Source organism: Corvus moneduloides, chromosome Z (assembly GCF_009650955.1).
Source record: "Corvus moneduloides isolate bCorMon1 chromosome Z, bCorMon1.pri, whole genome shotgun sequence".
Taxonomy (NCBI): domain Eukaryota; kingdom Metazoa; phylum Chordata; class Aves; order Passeriformes; family Corvidae; genus Corvus; species Corvus moneduloides.
Window position 1 is genome coordinate 31,302,982 of NC_045511.1, and position 18,259 is coordinate 31,321,240.

The 18,259-nt window shown below is 40.2% G+C and overlaps 1 protein-coding gene across 1 annotated transcript; it reads left to right on the forward strand.

Annotated features, from left to right (window-relative positions):
* The first annotated feature begins 6,061 nt into the window (after positions 1–6,061).
* Positions 6,062–17,707, forward strand: TMEM175 (transmembrane protein 175). The gene is made up of 10 exons (XM_032096367.1): positions 6,062–6,234; positions 6,595–6,633; positions 7,721–7,818; positions 8,621–8,672; positions 9,543–9,578; positions 10,952–11,035; positions 11,665–11,829; positions 13,123–13,201; positions 14,877–15,018; positions 15,514–17,707. Exons 1-10 carry the CDS (start codon positions 6,103–6,105, stop codon positions 16,175–16,177), a joined length of 1,491 nt encoding a protein of 496 aa, XP_031952258.1. The 5' UTR covers positions 6,062–6,102; the 3' UTR covers positions 16,178–17,707.
* The last annotated feature ends 552 nt before the right edge of the window (positions 17,708–18,259 follow it).

Sequence of the window (18,259 nt, forward strand, 5' to 3'; positions counted from 1 at the left end):
CATTTTCCCCAAACAAGCTAAAGGTAAACATCTAACTGTATTCCTTAATCATTCACAAAGTAAGTCCAACAACTTAGAGGCTTGGAAAACAAAACAAAAAAACCACCATCTTCATAACTGTAAAGCCCATCTTCAGCTATTTGTGCTGCATTATTTCCCAGCTTAGGCATCATCTTCATGAAATTTCTTGCTACTCAAAGGTTAAGAATCCTGATCAGTTCTATAAGTTATATTTCACCTTCACTGATAAAAATTGACCACTGATGGAAGATGCAAGGAAATAAGGTGAAAGGCAGAAACAACATGTGGTCATAATTTCAGACACAGAAGCCATTTGTGCAAGCAAGGATAAAATCAGAAATGCCATGTCACCTGGCCAGTTTGATACCCTGAGGTGAACTGAGTTTCGAAGATTGAGAAATTGATTCACACCAAAGGGTCCAAGGCTCAAGCAGGAATGGCATAACCTTTAGCAAATGCTAAGTTTTATTGCTTACGTGCACAGTTACAACATGCAGTACACTGTTTTACAGTGAGCAAGTGGTGGTTCAAGATACGGTGCCACATGCTGCAGTGGTCCCAAAGCTGTTCAGCCGTTCATTAGGGGCAGGACAGACCATGTAACTGGTCTCACATTGTACCATTCCCATCTAACGAGTAAGAATACAGATACACAAGAAAAACTCACTGCAAACTTTTAGTGTTTGACACCACCCTCTATTTCTCTTTTTTTTTTTTTTTTTTTTTTTTTTTTGTCTTCTACTATGGAAAAAGTAAGAGGAAATGTTAGTTTTACTCTTAACATTGAAATGCTCCGTTTGAAGGTACTATCTTTACTGTAAATTTGAGTCATTACTGTGTGTTTTGAAGGTCAAAACTTCCTCCAGTGCCTCTTGTTAACTGCAGTGCTTCTAGATAAATATTTTTGTAAACAAAGCTATATGACAAATAGCTGAATTTAGTAAGCAATTAGAGCTGAAGCATTGTCTTGCAGTTCAAGACCTGGAAAATACAATGGTTTTGTACATACTACGCTTGTGGTAACCTTGTGTTACCAAAACCAGTGTGACAAACGGACATATGCAGTATTACAGCAGTATCTGGAATGCAGCTCTGATGCAAATTAATGCTGAATATTCCAAACATTTAAGAGAATCAAAGTTCAAAGATCACCTATAATATACATGTGCATAAGGTACTAGTTTCTTCATTACAGGATAAAAAATGAAATAGCAATTCTAGTATATGTGGCGGCTCCACATCTACCTGTAGACCAATCCATGCTTTTCTCGAGCAAAAGTTTAAAGTTACCTGTGCCAGATTGTATTGCATGCTAAACAAATAAGACAAATCCTAGTCAAGCGAACAAAGACACTAATCCAAAGTCTATTCAAAATAATTAATTTTTCTTTTCTCCATTAGGGGAGATATGACTGAACTTTCATCAGATAGCATTTTTCTGAGCAAGCATCCATAAAAGCAAGGATACAATCAGAGTTTTTACTTACCAGAATGTCCTTCAGCAACAGATTCTGAGGTAAAAAGAAATAGTTTTTCTTTATTTGACATGTTTTGATATCTTTAGCAGGCCTGCAAGTGAGAAGGAACCAAAGCAACTGGACTACAGAAGAAGCACAGGCAGAAGGTGAAGTGGAAAGGTTAATGTCTTAATGCAAACAGCTGACGTCACTGCTCCTCCCTGTTTGTTCCCCAAAGGTTCAATAGGTAAGACTGATCTGTGCGGCTTTTACAGTGCACTGCTACAGAGACTTCTCTCCTAATACTTCAGTGTGGGTAACCTCCTAAACTGTGCAGAAGTGTATCGTTACGTGAAAGGTGAACATAGCTAATTCAGAGTTCAGTGCTCTTGCAGACTTCCCTGAGCCTCCACTCTTACTCTTTATTCTAAGTGCAAACTAAAGAGCATTTCAAGATAGTAACGCAGAACACAGATTTTATTTGAATCTGTAGGGGTAAATGATGTTTTCAACTAGGCATAATATCCATACTTTTTACTCAGCTGCAGTAGTGAACTGCGCAGAAATCTCTCTTTATGTGAGAACAAATGTTCATAACAGCTCCAGGTGGAAGAAATGTGCTCTTCTTCCACAATACTATGGCTAAGTCAGGACCTGTAGGGCAACAAAGCAGCATGCTCTGTAGAAGCAGGGATGAAGGCAGTAGCTTTACTACAAGTTACCTTGAATTCTGAAACTGAAAGCTATACCCTAGCTCAATAAATTTTTGATTCGTTAATGATCAGGCTCTCACAATTAATTTTAAAGACCCCTTCTCTCATACTTTTTGTCTCGATTGAGAGACACTAGTAGGAAACAGATAGACTCAAGTATCCAAACTAAGCAAAGAAGCGCTTCCTATTTGGAAGCACTATTTCCCTTTGGCTTTTTTCAGAACACAGGGCAACAACACACCAGAGCACCTGAATATAGCAGTGTCAAAAAGCTACCTAGGAGTAACAACAGTTGTGTCTGGTCTTAAAAACCCTTGTCCTTCTGAGCAGCTCTACACTGCTGCTATACATCATGTTGAGCTCAGCTTCTCTAAATAATTCATCATTTCTGAAAATGTTGCTCCATAACCTAAGTGTATTAAACAGCAGCAAGAGTGGCACTGAAATGCAGGTACAACTTCACTGACAACAGAAGGCTTTACAGCTGGCCATCACGAGTAAACCACATTCCTTACCAGGCCACCAGCAAACATCTCATAAGAGATGTGTGTTCATTCTGAAGTCTTCAATGCTAGGAAGAGACACGACTTCACTTCAGGAGACTTCCCAGTAGTGAGGTATATGAGATAATAAAATCAGTAGTGAAGGCAAAGCACTTAAACAAATGAGACAAAGCCAACCATCAAAAATATAAAGCAAAATTATATGTCAGCTGCAATGACTGGAGAAGGCACAGCCTAGCTGTGGCCATGCAAGTGATAGCTAGTGTGCTGCGAGAGGCCAGTCACTAACAGTGAAAACCACCCCTCTGGAAAGCAATATGTGAAGAGGTGAGTTAGTTGAAGGAAAAAGACCATCTGTACCCTTTTTGGTTTTGTCTTGCCTGTTGTTTTTTTTTTAAATCCTACAAACAAAAGTTTTCAGCACATAACACCAAAAAATACCAGTTCTCCAGAGAACAATTATTGCTTAAGTGTTTGTGGGGAACACCATTAAAGAAAAGACTTTAAACCAAATTCACAATTATCAGAAATGCCCTGTGAAATCCATTAGCTCATCTATTTAATTGCCTTTCTTTAGTTTAAGAATTTATTATGATACACTTGTGTCTTGGTTTTGAAAGACAGGTGTCTGCTAAGGAAGGCAGAAGCCTCCCTTGAAGTGGCAGATATAACCCCTTTCCCTCTGAGTTATTATAATTTTGAAATCGAGGGCCTTTAGGCAAAGATGTGGGAAATAGGAAAATAGGAATAACAGTTCTTTACTATATATATATACACATATATATATATTACATATATATACATACATATATTACTATATATATATATATGTGTGTATAACCAGTCAAACAAACAACAACAACTATGGCAGTAACAGCAAACAATCACAAACCCAGTGCCAGCCTTCTCGGCTGTCGGGCCCTTTCCCCTCGGGTGCAGTTCCGCTCGCAGCCGGCAGGGGCGCTGGCGGCTCCCGGTGAGCAGGGCAGGTGCGATGGTTCCCCCGCGGCTGCAGGGGGCGCTCCGGAGCGAGCTCGGGGAGCACGCGGCAATGGCGGCCTGGGATCCCGGGAAGGGATGGGACAAAGGCTTCACAAACCCCTGGGCAGCCGATCCCGGACTCTCAGGAACAGCAGGCTGGAACAGCAGGCTGGAACGGCAGGCACAAACACAAATCCCGGGTGGCAGCCGAGATGTATCCAAAGGGGGAACCCCCGGAGGTCCAGGCAGGCAGGGCGAGCACGGCTACAACGCAGCGAAAGCTCGACGCAGCAGCGGGGCAGGGCAGCCACAGCCCGGCCTCCAGCAGGGCAGGGAAAGCGGCTTTTGGGATCCCGGCGTTGTTTCCAGCAAAAAGAAAAACGGCCGAAAAAAGGAACCAGCAGCTCCTTTCTCTCCAGCTTCTCTCTCCGGACGCTGAGAGCGAACTGAACCCACACCCAGGTGAAACAAAAGAGTGGCCAGGCCCTTTTGTCTTCTCTTAAACACCCAGCAATTTATCGTCTTAGTAACAGAATGGGGGAAAATTCCTTTAACAGAAAAAAAACTAGATCTCTTAAAACCCCAACAACTAGAAAATTAAACTAGCCATACAGAGATTTGTATGTATTTGCCTGGAAATATTTCAATTCTGTTTTGAGCTCAAGTTACATCTTCTGTAAAACACTTCATACAACACATGGGACAACATTCAAATGAATAATTTCAGTCTCCTCCATCAGGAATTCATTTTATACTGCATTCTAAAATACTCGTGCTTTACATCGTTCCACGTGAAAAGGTGATGGAATAGCAGATCCTGAAGGATATCTCTATCCAAATGGATGACAAGAAGATGATCAGGAGTAGTCAGCATGGATTCACTAAAGGAAAATCATGCTTGACCAACCTGATTGCCTCCTACAATGGGACAACTACCTGGATGGATGAGAGCAGTGGATATTGTCTACCGTGACTTCAACAAGGATTTCAACACTATCTCTCATGATGTGCCCATAAATGGAAGCTGGATGAATGGATGGTAAAGTGGATGGAGACCTGGCTGAATGGCAGATCCCAGAGGTTTTGTAATCGGTGGCACAGGGTCTAGTTGCAGGCCTGTCACAAGGTTCAATACTGGGCCCAGTGTTGCTTAACTTGTTCACCAATGACTTGGATGAAGGGACAGAGGCCTCCTCAGCAAGTTCACTGATGACACAAAGATGGGAGGAGTGGCCAATGCCCCAGAGGGCTGTGCAGCCCTTCAGAAGGACCTCGACAAGCTGGAGGAATCGGTAGAGAGGAACTGTCTGAAGGTCAACAAAAGACAGTGCAGGGTCCTGCACCTGGGGAGGAATAACCCCAGGCCCCAGCACAGGCTGGGGGCTGACCTGCTGGAAAGCAGCTCTGGGGAGAAGGACCTGGGGGTCCTGGTGGACAACAAGCTGTCTATGAGCCAGCAGTGTGTCCATGTGGCTGAGAATGCCTGGGGTGCAGTAGGAAGAGCATTGCCTGCAGGTTGAGGGGGGTGATCCTGACCCTCTACTCAGCCCTGGTGAGGTACATCTGGAGTGCTGTGTCCATTTCTGGGCTCCTCAGTAGAAGAGACACATAGAGCTCCTGGATTGGGTTGAGCACAAGATGACAAAGATGATGAGAGGCCTGGAGCATCTCTCTTATAAGGAAAGGTTGAGGGAGCTGAGTCTCTTCAGCCTGGAAAAGTGAAGATTGACAGAGGATCTTACCATTGCATAGAAATATCTGAAGGGAGGATGTCAGAGGATGGATCCAGGCTCTTCTTGGTGTTTAGCAATAGGACAAGATGCAATGGGCAGAAACTGATGTGCAGGAAGTTCCACTTGAACATGAGCAAGAACTCCTTTACCGTGCAGGTGACTGTGCACTGGAACAGGTTTTCCAGAGAGGTTGCGGAGTCTCCTTCTCTGGAGATATTAATAAGCCATATGGACACAGTTCTAAGCAACATACTGTAGGGGACCCTGCTCGAGCAGAGAGGTTGGACTAGGTATCCTCCAGTGACCCCTTCTAACCTTACCTATTCTGTGATTGTATCTCATACAACATTCTCATTCAACAGATACTCCTTAGTAGGGTATACTCCAATTCCAACCTTAAACGTAAAAGGAAAAAAAAAATACATGCAAAAGAAGAGTCAATCTTTCTGAGTACACTGTTAAGAATATAGAATATGGCAGAAGATAAACCCCCTGGTTTTTCAGCTGGTCCTGGGAGATCAGAGGGGCTGGGTGCTTCAGGCGCTGGACGCCCAGCGTCACCACGGTTCAGGGACACCTATCCCATTGTTTCCCAGAGCAGCGTTCCCCTGCCTCCCAGGGCCACCGGGCGGCTCCCGCCCCTCTGAGGGCGAGGGGAAGCGCCGCCCCCGCCGCCGCTGAGCGCAGCGGGGCTATGTCGGCTCCGCGAGTTGCGGCGCCGGAGCGCGGCCTGGGGCTGGGGCCGGAACCGGGCAGCAGCACGCAGACATCGCACCGGCTGCTGGCCTACAGTGACGCGCTGCTCTCCATCATCGCTACCGTGATGGTGAGCGCCCGGCGGCGGGAGGGAGAGAGGGAGGGAGAAGCCTGGGGCAGCCGCGACTGGTCCTGGGTTTCCGGGTAGCGCCCGTGCCTGTCCGGCCCGCCCCGCGCTCCCGCGGGGCCGCGACCGCCCGTGCCGCCCGGCTCCGCTGTCGCGACATGTCGGCGACTGTCCCGGGGCGGTGTCGGCAGTGCCGGCCGTGCCGGGCCGGGCGGGGCCGGGCCACGGCTCAATACCGGCTGTGACTTGCAGAGCGTAGGTCCTGGCTACGCCATCCGCGGGCACCTGAGGGTTGTGTGGTTTTAGGGAAGTGCTCAACAAGGAAAAGAACGTCATGTGCTAATAAACATTTTGTTATTTCAGATTTTGCCGGTGGCTCACACAAAAATACATCCTGACCAGGTATCACGTGGCTTTTGTTGTTTCTTGAGTCCTCGCAAGTAGATGTGACAGCCTCGTTCAGCTCGCCTGCTTCATTTCAAGTAACAGGCTTTAAAAAGCAGAAACCATTAAGGAACATTAAACCTAACAGAAATTTTGCATAGGGCAAGGAACTGGTGAACTTTGAGTGTAAAACTTGAAGATGAATATTTGTGTTATCTGCACATGTTTTGACATAAAGCCAGAATGAGCTATATGTTATAGGCCATAGATTATATGTAGTTACTTTTCTATGAAGAATGAATTGCCCATCTGACCAAAACATCTTTCAGAAAGCATCTGGTCTTCTTGGTAATAAACCATCACTTAGTGAAGCCACTTCTATACCACAATATGAATGCTAGTTTTAAAGTTAGGTTCATAATAAATGTAATTTGAATGAGCAGAGATTGAAAAAGAAGACTGTAGGAAATAAATTAATACTGAAAATACCCAGGAATTTTAGGAAACATTAATAATTTGAGAATGTTTACAGATGGGTTTTTTTAATCATGATTTGTTTTTCTACTCTCAAACAGACCTAAGTCTTAATTCAAGGAGCTCAGATAAGATCTGTAACACAGCAAATATACTACATGAGTCTGTTTAAGCCATTCTGGTGGTAAAATGTGCAAAATTCGGTGAGGTTAAGCCCTCTCCTTTCTCCTTGTTAACAATCATTACACAAAAACCTGTGTGCGGCTTCTAGTGCAGAAGTCAGTGCTGTGAAAGTAAAAGGGGCGTGTTGTGTCCAGTTCTCTGAAACGCATTATTAAAGTAACGGTGATGAGAGATGAATCACAAGGTGAACAGAGCATTGGGAAGCCCTTTTACAGATTGAAGAGATGTGTTGGCATATCACATGCCATATTTCAGCCTACTTAACAAGTTCCTAATAAACTGGTTTCTCTGCAATGTACTAAAGAGATTGTTGAATGGGAACTGCATTCTTGGGAGACATTTTCAAAAAATAGATTACATTACTGTACATCTCTTTTGCAGATGTTGGTAATGATTTTGTAATATAACATTTAAATTTTGTTTCCCTGGGTGTCACTTTCTGTTTCAGAAATTAGGTGAAAGTGTTCAGCAACTTCTTCTAGCAAAAATTGCAGTCTACTTGATGACCTTTTTAATAGTCACAGTGGCATGGGCAGCTCATGTAAGGTAGGATCACAGTGTTTAAATCTAAAGTTAAAAGTTAGAAAGTGCAGGAGATAACCATGTCTCTGATACATTTCTGTCTTGCTGCCAGACTTGTGAAATGTCTTTTGTTGAATAATATTAGAAAATCATTGTAAAGAAATGTTACTCTTACCAGTGAATAGCTACTCTTACACCACTGCCATGGTGATACAGAGAAACACAAGAATTATATAGCTTTTAGAGTTACTTTTCATTTTACTTCAAAGTCTAGATGGAATTAGACTTCTAATTATGCTGAAAAAACAGGAATTTGTAACTTGCATACTCCACAACAAAGGAACTGATATAGTGCCAGCTGGGCAAAACTCATCTCTCTGTCCTCAGAAGTACTTGTCACAAAATCAATTGTAATGTTGCAGATTCTGAATTTTATAGAGCTGTGGACATCCCCACCTGCCGTGTCTTGGTGGTTAAAAAGAAATTGGCATGTAGGTATCATACTGGAACCGGGGCAGTTTTTGTTTGAATTTTGAAATTTACAATATTTTGAAGATACTCTGCCGTTCAAATAGAAACAAGGTTCTTGATAACTGCTTCATGAGTGACTTGATTGTATCTCACTTTTCATATTTTTCTAAGAAATTACTTTTGTATTTGAGCTACATGAGTTTTGGTAGCACCTGGAGCACCTGTATTAATTCCGGAGCAAAGGAAATTGGGTTCCCCTACACTATGAGAAATGTACAATTCATATGTAGTGTTGTAAAATATATTTTGTGAGTTGGCTTGTTCATAATAACCTTACCTTGCCTTGCCTTGCTAGGTTGTTTCAGGTGATAGAGCATATAGATGATGTCCTGGCTCTTCTAAATCTGGTAAGTCATGTCAGACAGGCTGGATGTTTAACCTAGCAGATACAGGTCACTTTTTCTTAAGTGTGTCTGTGAATATCCAAAAGTTTCTACTTTAAATAGCGTAACTCTGTCATATTTCCAAGTCAGGAAAACACAAAGATCTTTAGTTCCAATCAGTTATGACTGATTCATAAGTAGCTTGCGTTTAACTTAGAAATGTTTTACTGTAAGCCAATAGAAGCTCTGCAGCAGGTTAGTCTGAAGTTCATCTGAGGGAACTGAGTATTTTGCTATGTTGTTTAAAACTCTGTTCTCTGAAAGTATGCAACCACACAGTTAATTTAATTTTGTTACTCATGGAGCACTGTTGGAGCTCCATGAGATAACATTAGAGGAAATTCTTTTAAAAGAATATCCTAAGACATCTAATTCTTACCTAATGTAGCTTTCAAAGCAATGCATTTCTTTACGCTTTTGTTTGGTTGGTTGGGTTTTTTTAATTTTGCTTTTTTAGATATGAAGTCTTTGGGATCACATATTAATGTTCTTGACAAATCAGAAACACCTATTTAGAAGGTGTGGTACATTTAGCATTGCTACTTTAGAGAGAAGTCTCTTAAAAACCATAGCAAAACTTTTACCTGTGGTATTGGTAAAAAACTGCAATGTTTTCTAAAATAAGCGTGTACAATTCGGATAGAGAACATGGAAGATGTGTACAAAACTAGCCATTTGTTTTAGTCAAAACTCAGTAACTTCAGAAATGTGGGTGGTTTTCATTATGCAGCGCAAGCATTTGATCTCTTTGTAAAATACAAAGCAAGCAATACCCTCATTGAAGATGTGTCCAGAAAATACATAGTGTTTCAATATGCTTTTTTTCTATTTTAGGCTTGTATGATGATCATAACCTTCTTGCCATATACAGTAAGTAATTTTCTAAAATCTGTCATATGTTTAAATTAAAGTGTTTGTTTCTTTATTTATTTGGAAAGACTTTACCAAAGTATTCAGAAACCCAGGAAAATGTTGTTATAGTGTAAACCCTGAATCCATTATCATAGTCAAGTGTTTCTTCTTTAAAATTCATTAACCTATTTTATAACCTTCAAATATTGCATGTTTTAGACCTGGCAGAAAATGGGCAGAAAATTTGTTCCATTTTCCATGACTGGAACAAAAATTACAGTCATGGGAAGTCACAGTATCATAGAATCATAGAACAGTTTGGATTGGGAGGGGCCATTAAAGGTCATGTAGTCCAACCCCTGCAAAAATCAGGAACATCTTCAACTAGATGAGGTTGCTCAAAGCCCCATCCAACCTCACCTTGTCTGTCTCCAGGGACTGGGCAACCTGTGCCAATGTTTCACCACCCTCATGGTAAAAAAATTCCCATGATTTCTTTTAAAAAAGCAACCAAGTTATCTGATGAGAATTTTGGCAAGATAAATAAAACTGTGTTTCAAACTCCTCCGTATATGGCAGGACATTTTCCTTTTGTAATTTAGACCAAGTTTGTGGTATCACTTCTGACTTGCTCCGCAAGGTTGATTCTGGTAGCTGATAGTTCATGTTTAAAATCTGCACAATTTTTGGTCAGATGACCTCAAAGGAATATTTGCTGAATATATATTAACTGAATGCTATATTAACAGAACAAAACAGTTGCTTAAAATGCATCTTGACTGTTGTATGTGTAAGACAGGCACCTGTTTCTCTATGGATATATATGTCCTACATTTAGTCTGCAAAAAATAAGGCTGTGGTCAGTAAAATGATCTTTAGCAGCAAGAGAACATACTTTTCATTTTGTCCTGAAGCTGAAATAATTTTTGGAAAGCTGTCAATGTTACTTTACTACTACACTCTGCTTTTCTTTTTTTTTTTATCCTCCCCTAAAGAAGCTGCAGAAATTAATACAACAGGGAGCCATGGAGATAGACAAAATAAAAGATTCAAAAAGGTATCCTAATATCAAGAATTTTCACAGCTATGACATGTCCAAAGCCAGTTAAACTTTACGCTCGGGTACAAGCCAGTCTGTAATTACTATGCAGGCACAGTGCCAGAGTGGTTAAGGTTTAGCACTATCAATGTCAGAGCAAAACCATCTCTCCAGATGCTTTTGGTTGGGATATTAGTTGGTAGAAATTGCATTTAATGGAATTATGGTGAAATACAAATTATTACTTAGATATATGAGTTTCACTATTGAATGAAGAGTGCTTCTGTTTGTTTACTGCTATTCCTACATCACTTCTTAATTAAATATTTGATCTTGTTGCATTTTTTTCCAGTTTTCCTTAATGGCCTCCTTTCCAGGGGTACCTTTTGGCATCTTCCTGTTCAGTGTCTGTGCTGTTGTCATTGGCCTTATACAGGTATTGGAGCTATCCATTTACATTTTCACTTTTAAATAGACTTTCTTGTGTAGAACTGAAATTAAGTTTCTTAGTGAGGGGCATAAATTGCTAAATGTGTTGTTTGTATAGCATTCTTCTTCAATGTTGTGCCCGTTATGATAATACAGTGCCGGTATGTAAGATGAAAGTTCAGTCATGTGAAGCTGTTTCATGCTGATCTCAAAGTTCACAGAATTCCTTTCCCACTCGTTGTAGAAATGCCGTGGGGAAAGAACAATTGAGTTTTCCTGCCGAGGTATTTCTGAGCTGTGCAGCAGTGGGTGAGGGAACACAGACTTTCAGCCTCAAGTCCAGCAGCACTCTTCCTCCTGGTGCAGTGCTTTGTCACTTTCAGTTCCTTATTACAGCGATTTTCATTCCTCTTCATCAAGGATCAAAGGTCATGACAGGCTCTGCAGAGGAGATTAAAGTCTTGACATGCAGCATGTTGTCAAATCTCAGAGTTTCTAGGACCAGCCTTTGATATGGAAGTGAAGAATAAGTTTGGAAGTGTTTTGGAATTTGTTGATTTATAGTTCTATGTCTTATATTTGAAATGCTGCATATACTTATATGTAATAATTTCAGTAATGCTCTTTTCCTTGCAGGCTGTGATAGTAGCATATGGATTCTATCACCCACACTTACTGAATCAACAGATACAGGAGTCCGAAAATCAGGATTTCTATAAACGTCATATCTTAAAGATTATTCTAAGAGGACCAGTTTTATGCTTTTTAGCAGCCATCTTTTCTTTTTTCTTTATTCCTTTGGTAAGTTCTCCCAGTTAACTGAAAACTTTGATGCAGCAGTTTGTATTAGTTGTCTTTAGGACTGTGTATGAAAATAATGATGTCTGCATTACTTATGCAGACTTTCTCAGTTGCCCGTTCTGTGGTGTTGTAGTCATGACTGCTATTTTGCATTGAATGTTTTTAATCACATGTATCAACCTGTAACTTGATCCATGAATTTGTGTCATTTAAAAATAATATTCTGCTACAATATTACTTGCTATGCCTGCTTTTTTCGTTTTAGTAAAGTCTTCTCAATTCTACCTTAGTATCTTACGCATCAGAAGTAGTTGAGGTAATATGGAAAGTGCACGAAATAAACACCACATTGCACAAACTGAAGAGAAGTGAATGCAATTGCTGCACTAACTCAGGGTGTAAGAGCAAATAGAGTAAGGAGACCCGGTTAGACAACCTGCATCTCAAAACAAGTAGTTTTGGCTACAGCCTGCTTTTACACAGCCTTTTTCTCTTCCATCTTTAATTAAGGTCAATGAGGTGCTCCTCCTTATTAATAGCTTTAAATCTTTTTTGGAACCCCTATTTGGAACTGAAAGCTAGTTTTTTGAATGTATCCTGAGCTTCCATTCCTCATGTTCTTTAGGAAAAGATGGATTTAACTGAATTTTGAGGAAGATTCCACAGGAATTAGCAGTATTTAAAAAAATCCCCAAATTTGTGAGAAATCAGGTTGCTGTTGATGAAAGGAGCATTTAGGAGTCCAAAGGTGAAAAAATCTAGTTTTATCTGAAAGTATGTTTTCTTCTTCCTCACTCTGTTCACTGTAATTTGGTTGTTTGTTTTAATATTAACAACAGTGAAATTAGTCTCCAAGTTGCTCCTGTGTGTGCTTAGACCTGTACAAAGCCTGTGAACCACTTAGGACCCACCAATGTGTTTTTGTGACACAAACAGTAGATTCTTAGGATATCATTAATTGGAAGGACCCATAAGGATCATTTGGGATAATTCTTTAGCTTCTAAAGCAGTTATTCCTACACTTTTTGTTAGCAGAATTGTTTTGTAATGTTTGTTTTAGCTTTCTTTATTACTGGTACTAAATTAGGTAGGAAAAAGCAGTGCTTGGTTCCACATGCAGTATTCAGGAGGTGCATGTGCATTTCAGCTGAGCCGTTTTTTCTTTTTGAAAGTCAAGATTTGTTTTTCTCAATGTCACTAGATCTAAGATTGACAGTTATTTTCATACTAAAGTTGGAAGGTAATTTGTATTTTGATAACTATATTTAAACTGTTCATCTTCTTCTCCAACAGTCTTACGTACTTCTTGGACTCGTAATTGTTTTTCCGCATCTCACTCGATTAATTACATGGTGTAAAACCAAAGTTCTTGGTGAGTAACAAAACTCCTAGGCATATGTTCAGATTAGGTTGTCAACATGTTATGCATACAGCCCAGAATGAAGTAATTTTAGTTCTGCTTTCATTTTCAGTCTCAGAACATAGTGATTTTAGGGTTTGTTGATGTGCTTCTAAACAGTGTCTCCCTTGCTCCATGGTTTTCCATCATTATGATGTGATTTGTGCAAGGCACAACACATTTAAAGATCATTTCCCTGTGCGAAACCTTCCTGGTTTGTCCTGATAATGCAAGTGCATGCAGACACACAGAGCTATATGGATGATGGCTGCAGGCCATCTATCCCTTTTCCCTCCTCAAGAGAGAGCATGGAGATGGAAGAACATAAGGAAGCAAGCTCTGTGCCATTATCACTTCTCTGCAATGCTGAATAGTCACACATTTTCAAACCAGCAAGCGCTGCAGCTGTAAATCAAACTTCGTCACAATAGTTAACTGTTCAGGGTATTACGTCTCAGTAATCTAACTGCTGTGGTCTAAAGAGGTGCCTTAACACATGTCTTAAGTTAGCCTAAATCCATGCTTCCTTCCCTCACGTGCTTTCTGCCCTCCTTGTGTCAGGACTAACAATTGCACAACCATACCAACAACCTGAACTGCGCTTAAATCCTGCTGAGAAAGAGGTTGCCTTTGCCAAAATAAAAGGAGAAGGGGATATCATGTAACCTACTTGGCCAAAAGGTGCAGTGTCCCTCTGAGAGGGACCACAAAACCACTGAACAGATAATGTCTTTGGAACTGACACTCCTGAGCTGGGTCAGAAGAATAACACCTTTGTGCTTCTGGTGCTGCTGTTCAGATTAGTACAAGTCTGTCTGTCTACAGTGCAAACGGGAGCATACTCTTGACTCCCTCATGTGGTAGCAATAGTAGGGAGGCAGAAATGCTCTGAAAGGATGAAGCCAGAGAGTTCTCAGAGCCTGAGAATAAGCACATACAAATATTGAGTGTGCTTATTGCAATGGGGCCACTGTGGTTTGTGGTCATGTCATGTCTGTACCTCTCACCCTGTCAGATGGCTGATTTACTGCTTTATTTAGTTTCTTGTCGTTACACCTGCTTTGCGTTCCTGTGGAACCTTAACCTTTTTCTTTGTCCAGTCTACACACACGAAGCAGTGTATTTTGGCTAGCTAGGCAGTTCTGAGTTCAGTCTTAAGAGATGTATTTGACATTTACTATAAAAGCTACACCTTTTGACAAAAGGCTTGTGTTATTTTAAATCAGGTCATTTGATATCCCAGTTCAGCCTCACACTCAAGACAGATTTTTTTCTGCCATGTAGTGTAAGTTCTCTGAGCTGGCATAGAGGCCCTACAGCTGTTAGGGCTTTCTGAGGCACAGCATCTGATTTGTTTTGTTCAATTACAGCTTTGAATCATTATTCACGTGGTGATAATGGTTTGCCATATGGTTTAAAGGACAGGGATTTTTTTTTGTTCCTGAAGCACTTTCCTTGAAAGAAACATAAACTTCAGGAAGAGGCACATAGGCCAAAAAAGTGGAGTGACTGACATTTGTGGATGACAGGCATCCTTTTTTCTAAAGAAAATATTTGGCAATGGGGAAAAAGGGGGGGTCACAGTAGGTTGTTGAACTACCTTGTTTTATACTTCTTCTCATTATTAAGCCTCTGGATTTGTTACCAGGTCAGAGAAGTGAAGAGGAGGAACATCATAGCATGGAAACCTTCAGTTTTTACCTCAGTGAGCCTCTGAGTAAGGAACGGGTAGAAGCATTCAGTGATGGAGTCTATGCCATTGTAGCAACCCTGCTCATTTTGGATATATGGTAAGGCTTTGTGCTGATTTTTACAATTTGTCTTGTTAAATATAGTAACTTTTGTCTGTATGTAATATTTGAGGAAATAAAATTAATCAAACATTGTCTTTAACTTCTAAAATCTGCAGTGGTTACTTTAAAGTATGATTTTCTGGAACGACACAGAGCACAAACCAAAGATGCTTCTAACACTCACGTTACAGCAGTAATGATCATCAGTGTGTGTAATACATGTTGGGATCTAGAGTCTTGAAGAACAAAACTTTTTAGCTTAGTTTTCAGATGAAAGGCTTTTATCAATAAAAGCTGTTTAGTCACTGTGACAATTAACCCAAAGGAATGCCAACTTACATTCAGATTTCCTTTTCTATAGAATTTCTTTGCAGAGGTGTTATTTAAAATACTAAGTTATAAATTAGAAAACTATGGAGTGGATGCTTGTTGTTCACTACTTCCTCAAAGTAAAGCAGTTCAGTGTTCCTCCAGTAATTTTTCTCTCCACAGTGAAGACAATGTTCCTGATCCCAGAGAAGTTGAGGAGAAGTTCCACAGCAGTCTTCTTGAAGCTTTAAGTGAATATGGGCCAAACTACCTTGCTTACTTTGGCTCATTTGTCACAATTGGTCTCCTGTGGTTTGTCCATCACTCACTTTTCCTTTATGTAACAAAAGCTACCCGCTTAATGGGACTGCTTAACATACTTTCATTGGCTTTCATTGGTGGGCTTCCACTAGCTTACCAGCTGACCAGTGAATTCGCAGAAAAGTCTCATAATGAAATAGAAGCCATTCAGGTCAGCTGCGTTATCACTTTCTTTGCCAGCATATTTCAGTTTGCCATATGGACTACAGCCCTTCTCAATGAAGAGGAAACTTTGCATGCCTTTGCAAGATATGGTGGCAAGGAGCATGCCTTCATGTTTGCCAAGCTGGCTCTCTACCCTTGCGTAAGCCTTGGGGCCTTCTTTCTAACTTGCTTGTTAAGTGAATTTAGCACAGCAATTTTCCATCTTATGCAGATTGTAATACCATTTGCTTTTCTTGCCTTGCGCATCTTTGTTAGAATTTCTTTAACTGCCATGAAGTCTGTGATGTCTCTCTCCAGACGGAAGGTTGTATTGTTAGAAGAAGAGGAGGCATGTTTGTCTCCAAATGAAACACTGTCCTAAATTTCCGCACAGTGCATGTGAAGTTACAAGAGCAACTTCATTTCCTCTGACTCGCATTATATTCATGTGTGGATTATATTGATGTAAACCAAAGCCTGTATTGGCCATAACTGGGGCATATTTATGTTTTAGCTCAAGACCCTTTCTCCAAAATCTGCTATTGAAAATATTGGGTAAACAGGGGATACAAAGAAAAGCATGTTCCCTCTCGTTTAGGGTTACCCTATAGGAAAAAATGCTGCTTGACATGTAACCGCAGTGATGATTGATTAAGAAGTGCACAGATGCCCAGCAAAATGGCAGCCAAACACAGACATAGAAGCTACTTGTGCTTCTATGCAAGAGAATGTGAGGCATGGAAGACATGGAGACTGCTGGATTTCTGGATGGCGCATCATAGTAGAACATATGCGCATACAAGTTGCTGGTTTCCTTTTCTTTGTTTTTTCTTAATTTTTTTTTCAATCGTTGCACTGTCTGTTCTGCATAGTTACAAAAAGGGGATAGCAGCTGGAAATCTACCTGTGTTTGAGTGGTTCTGTGTGTGAGTTTAGATGGGAGTTGCAATTGTGATAGCAGTCTTCCAAGCTACCTGAACACAAGTTCTTTTAGCATATCTATTCTAAAAAACGATATATGTAACAAATGAGGATTCACGTGGCTTTGCATTCAACTAGCTTTGATAATTTCTGAAGGAAAAGAGCTCTGTGACTAGAGATGAGGTTTTTTTCTGTTCTGCAGCAGCTGCTCATCTGAAATGTTTGAATTTCTAAGGCTTTTTGTGTCTGTCAATGTAACATCCTTCTGTTATTCAGAAGGCATGGTGTCATATTAAGGCAGAGTATGAGACTGCCATGTGTAAGAGTTCCACATCAGGTAAGGGAGTTCAGCTTTCTCCTGAGTTGTGCATAACTAAGGGATCCCACAGATTTCTGAGTCTCAGAAAGCCAGCAGAAGAAACTAACCCCGTAGAAGTTCCTGTCCATGATACGTTGAAGTTGTTTTTTTACACTTACCTGCAGCTGGATAAGTTTTGTGCTTATCAAGTCATCTAACCTCTGGCTGTCCTAGAAGCCATTATATTTCCTTCTGGCGGAGCAGTTAATTTGTATCTTGAATTGTCTTAGTGCCTGATAACTTTAATGCCATAATTAAAGGCATTTGGGGGATTTTGTTGTTCATCATAAAAAAAAAAATACTGTTGCAAAGTATGCCTGAAGAACGTATAGGTGAAAACAAATTCAAATATCTTGTTTCAGTTGACATCAGTCTTGAAAGCACTTGTGCTTTTGTTTTGAAGCACCTTGATACCGATATCTAATTGTGACTATTACATACTTCTTGTGAAGAGTATGTTCAGCTATTCAAGGGGATTTATACCTAGTTGTGGTTAAATGACTTGTGTTGTGTATAACGTTTTTTTCTGATACTTAATAAAAGCACTTTTGGTTCTGTATGGTTTTGTTTCTAATGTGCAGCAGGCACATAGTAAGTAGTGAATATATGTATTTGTAATAAATTGCAATCAGCAAAAAAACAAAACTTTTAAGTCATTTATTTCTTCTCTGTAGGTGAACCCTAAGTCCGATGTCTGTAATTAAAATTGTTAGATGGGTGTTTTCCTTCAAAATCAGCAAGGTCCCTTCCAACCTCAGCAGTTTTGTGATTTTTTTATAAAACACCAAAATGCTTTTAATGTGATGTAAAGAAATGTTGATTCTACTTCTTTTGGTATCTGAAGAAAATGAAACCCAAAATCTGAATCTGACCAAGGAGTTTCATTTCAGTGTTTACAAGGATGCTTTGTATAAAGCAGCGCATAAATACTACAAGGCACTGTATTGGCTCAATAATGCATTTTTCCTTTTTGATTTTTGTTTTGGTTTGGGGTTTTTTGTTGGTTTTTTTTGTTGTTGTTGTTGTTTACCTTACTTATAAATAAGTAATTTATTCTCAGAACCTAAACCTGAGGACAAACCATTTGAGACTTTGTATAAACAGAGCTCACCCGGCATAATTTTAAAGTTCTTGAGAAACAAACTGCATTAATTTGAATTGTGTCATTCTCAAGTTAGAAAGATC